We start from the raw sequence: 3,351 nt of genomic DNA, 5'->3' as shown, positions 1-3,351 counted from the left end.
GGAGGAGGAAGCTCAGAAACCCTGTCATCCCCCCAAACACCATCAGGATCAGGCTGAACGGCAGCAGAATCACAAAGGTCCCGTGCATGGCTGAGAAGAGAGGACAGGTGGGTAGAAAAGGGTGACTCACATCCTTCCGTCCATCCGTCAGCAAACATTTCCTGACCACCTCCTATGAGCCTGCTCCCAAATGCTAGGGGGGAAATTAACACTGTCGTGACCACCACTGCTTCTAATGATAATGCTACTGCTACTGAGGACAGTTGCTGAGGTTTGTGTGTGTCAGGCTTTGGGTTGTACCACGCTGCATTCTCGCACCCCCCTGCGAGGTAGGTATTGTTACTGTTCATTTGTTTATTCACTGGACACATGTTACCCGAGTGCCTGCTTTGGGCCAGGCACGCTGGCACGGCTGATTCAACGGCAAACACACCGAGACTTCTTCCCTCGCGGGGCTGACGTTTAGTGAGTGGCGACACGTAGTGGACAAATCCGTCAGTGAGAAAGTTGAGAGATGGCGACAAATGCATGGGGAGGGGTGTGAACAGAGCAAAGACGGGGCCAGGGCCGTGGTTCCCCTGGGGGAAGGATGTTTAGGCAAAGACTAGAAGGAAGTGAGGGAGGCAGCTGTGCAGGATAAAAGGCAAGGTCACAGGTACAGGGTCTGAGAAAGGAGTGTGCCTGGTGAGGTGGAGTCCCCCGGGGAAAGCCAGTGAGGGTGGCATAGAGTGATGGAAAAGAGAGGTACGTGACGTTACGAGGCATGATTAGAACTTGTATTACAACATCAGAAGGTGGAAAGGAATGAGTTACATGCCAGCCAAGACCCATGGTGAGGTGGGGGTGGTGGGGAGAGGGATGGAGGAAGTCTGGGGTCTCAAGATCTCAAGGTCTAACCATTTGCCACCATCATGGCTCTGAGCTTCCCAGCAGCCAAAGCAAAAAGGGAAAGAATTGCAAAGTGCTTTCTTCACCAGTCATTCATTTACCAAATATTTATTGGTCATTTACCATGAGCTGGGCACTGAGCCTCTTTAAATCCTTTTGGCAACAGGATAGGCATGAAAAAAAATACTTTCCCTCTTATCCAGAGCAAGCAAAACATCACTTCTTCCGGGAATCTTTCCTTATACCCATGTCTGCCACTGTCCACACAGTCAGGCGCCCCTTCTCTGTGCCCCCTCAGCTCCCCACCGTCACCCTGTCCCGGCGTTTGTTTCCTAGTGTTGAAGGTATCTTGGTCACTTTTCTCACCTATTAAGCTGTGAGTTCCTTGACGAGGCAGATCTTGTCTCGTCTTGTACAAATGTATCCTTGAGTTTCTAGTAACACTCTTATGATATAGTGAGCGTTCCACAGGTATTTATTGACCTAATTAATTAATTAAGAGCTAGACCGTGTGGCTCCAAAGCAAGAACAATATGGCAGTGTCTAAGAAATAAAAAAGAAACCAAGGAAGCATGAGAGATGACCTCACAGTGGTCAAAAATACAGACTTTCCAGCCAGGTGGCTTGCATTTGAACCCAGGGTCTGACTGGGGACCTTGGGCATGCCACTGAATTCCTCAGAAGCCCCACATCTGTGAAACGGAGGTACTCATATGTGGCTCATAGTATTATCATGAGAAGGATGTGTGAGGACAAGTGTAAGGTGCCCATTTCAAGACCCATAGAGTAACAGCAAGGGACAGCTGGTGTGAAAGCCTGGCCCTGTAAGATCCAGCCCCTGCATGGCACTGCCTCCAGACAATGGCTGAGAAGTGAAATCATTTCTCATTTCGAAATTAATGAGGTTTCCGGGAGTTGGTTCAGTCCTGGCAGCCCGCATGCAAGTTCCCCAGACATGCTGCAAGCTGACTTGATGTACGAATTCAATTAAAAGCCTGGGTAAGAACAGGCTGCCCATGGGAGAGTTGTAAAATCTCCTGCTGAAATTTGGTTTAGATACCTTTTTTGTTTGTTTGTTTGTTTGTTTTGCATGTGCCTTAGTCTTTGCTATTTTTTTATTTTTCTGGGCCGCAATCTCAGAACATGCGTTCTATTCTCTTTGGATCGGTATGCATCGCCCACCATATCTCATTCGGAAACAAATGGACCAAGCTCTGCCCCAGAGCCTGGGGACACTGCCCTTGTGGGGACCATAGTCCCGAACTGTGAGAGACTGGCAAGGAAACAGAGGAGATCATTACAGACTGTGATGACAATGCAGAAAAACGGGGCAGGCAGCGAGTGGGGACACCTCTCCGGACGCAGTGGTTGTATTCGTTTCCTCAGGGTGTTGTAACAATTTACTGCAAGCTAGGTGTCTGAAAAGCAGCTGCAATTTCTTCTCTCATGGTTCTGGAGGTCTCACATCCAAAATCAAGGTGTGGACAGGACTGCGCTCCCTCCAGAGGCTCCAGGGGAGAATCCTTCCTGGCCTTTTCCAGCTTCTGAAAGTTGGCAGCCTCACTCCAATGTCTGCCTCCATCTTCACGGGGCCTTATTTTCTCTCCTCTGTGACTCTCCTTCTCTTCTAAGGAGACTTGTCATACGATTTAGGGCCCACCCGGTGAATCGAAGATGACCTCATCTCAAGGTCCTTAACTTAGTGACATCTGCAAAGACATTTCTTCCAAATAAGGTCACACTCCCAGGTACCAAGGGTGAGGATGTGAACCTATCTTGTTTTATTTTTTGGGGGGTGTTGAGGGGAGGGTAGGAGTTCATAGTAGGAGCTCACTACAGAGTTCACAGTAGGAGCTCAACAGATGATAGCTAAGATTACTCTATAGAATTCATAGGAATAATAATGTTGACATTATTTCATCAAGGTCATAGTTTCATCAAGAGTAAATATGGGCCCAAGTACAAGAGATCTCTTCAACTCAAAAATGCTTTGTTGCAAGTAAGAAGAAAGGAAACCCAGAATGAAAGATCTGATGAATAAATGAGGAGCGAGTTCCACAGACCTTGACAAATGGGCCGTTTTCGAAAGACTGACTGAGGCTTGTCCCTGACTTTGCCCACGAGGGCTGCCGGGGTCCCTCTCCAACTCCATTCGCCCCTTTGCGCTTTCCTCGCCAGTCCTGGAACATGCCAAGTTTCCTCCTGTCACAGAGACTTTGCACATGCCATTCCCTCTACCTGGAGCCTGCCTGCTCCTACCTGCCAGCTTGACTTGGTCAGCACCTACTCATAGTACAGGTGGTGTGACATGTTGGGGGTTAAATTCTGACACCCTCCTTAGCTCCATGAGAGCAGGGACCGTGTCTATCATGCCGCTGCTAAATTCCCACTATGTTGCGCTGAGCCTGGCATAGAGTAGGCCATGAGCCAAGGTTTGCTGAGCAGGGATGAGAACGAATGCAG

The 3,351-nt window shown here is 48.8% G+C and overlaps 1 protein-coding gene across 1 annotated transcript in view; it reads right to left on the bottom strand.

Moving 5' to 3' along the window:
- Nucleotides 1–7: 7 nt before the first annotated feature.
- The window catches only part of TMEM114 (transmembrane protein 114), a gene marked incomplete at its 3' end in the record, with an annotated part of 7,942 nt that continues 4,598 nt past the window's right edge, over nucleotides 8–3,351 (bottom strand). Inside the window, exon 2 of the mRNA XM_019666128.1 lies at nucleotides 8–90. Within this exon, the coding sequence (XP_019521673.1) occupies nucleotides 8–90 (83 nt within the window). The remainder of the gene's footprint in view (nucleotides 91–3,351) is intronic.

Source organism: Hipposideros armiger, unplaced genomic scaffold (assembly GCF_001890085.2).
Source record: "Hipposideros armiger isolate ML-2016 unplaced genomic scaffold, ASM189008v1 scaffold_461, whole genome shotgun sequence".
Taxonomy (NCBI): Eukaryota; Metazoa; Chordata; class Mammalia; order Chiroptera; family Hipposideridae; genus Hipposideros; species Hipposideros armiger.
This window is presented reverse-complemented; position numbering and strand designations above follow the sequence as displayed.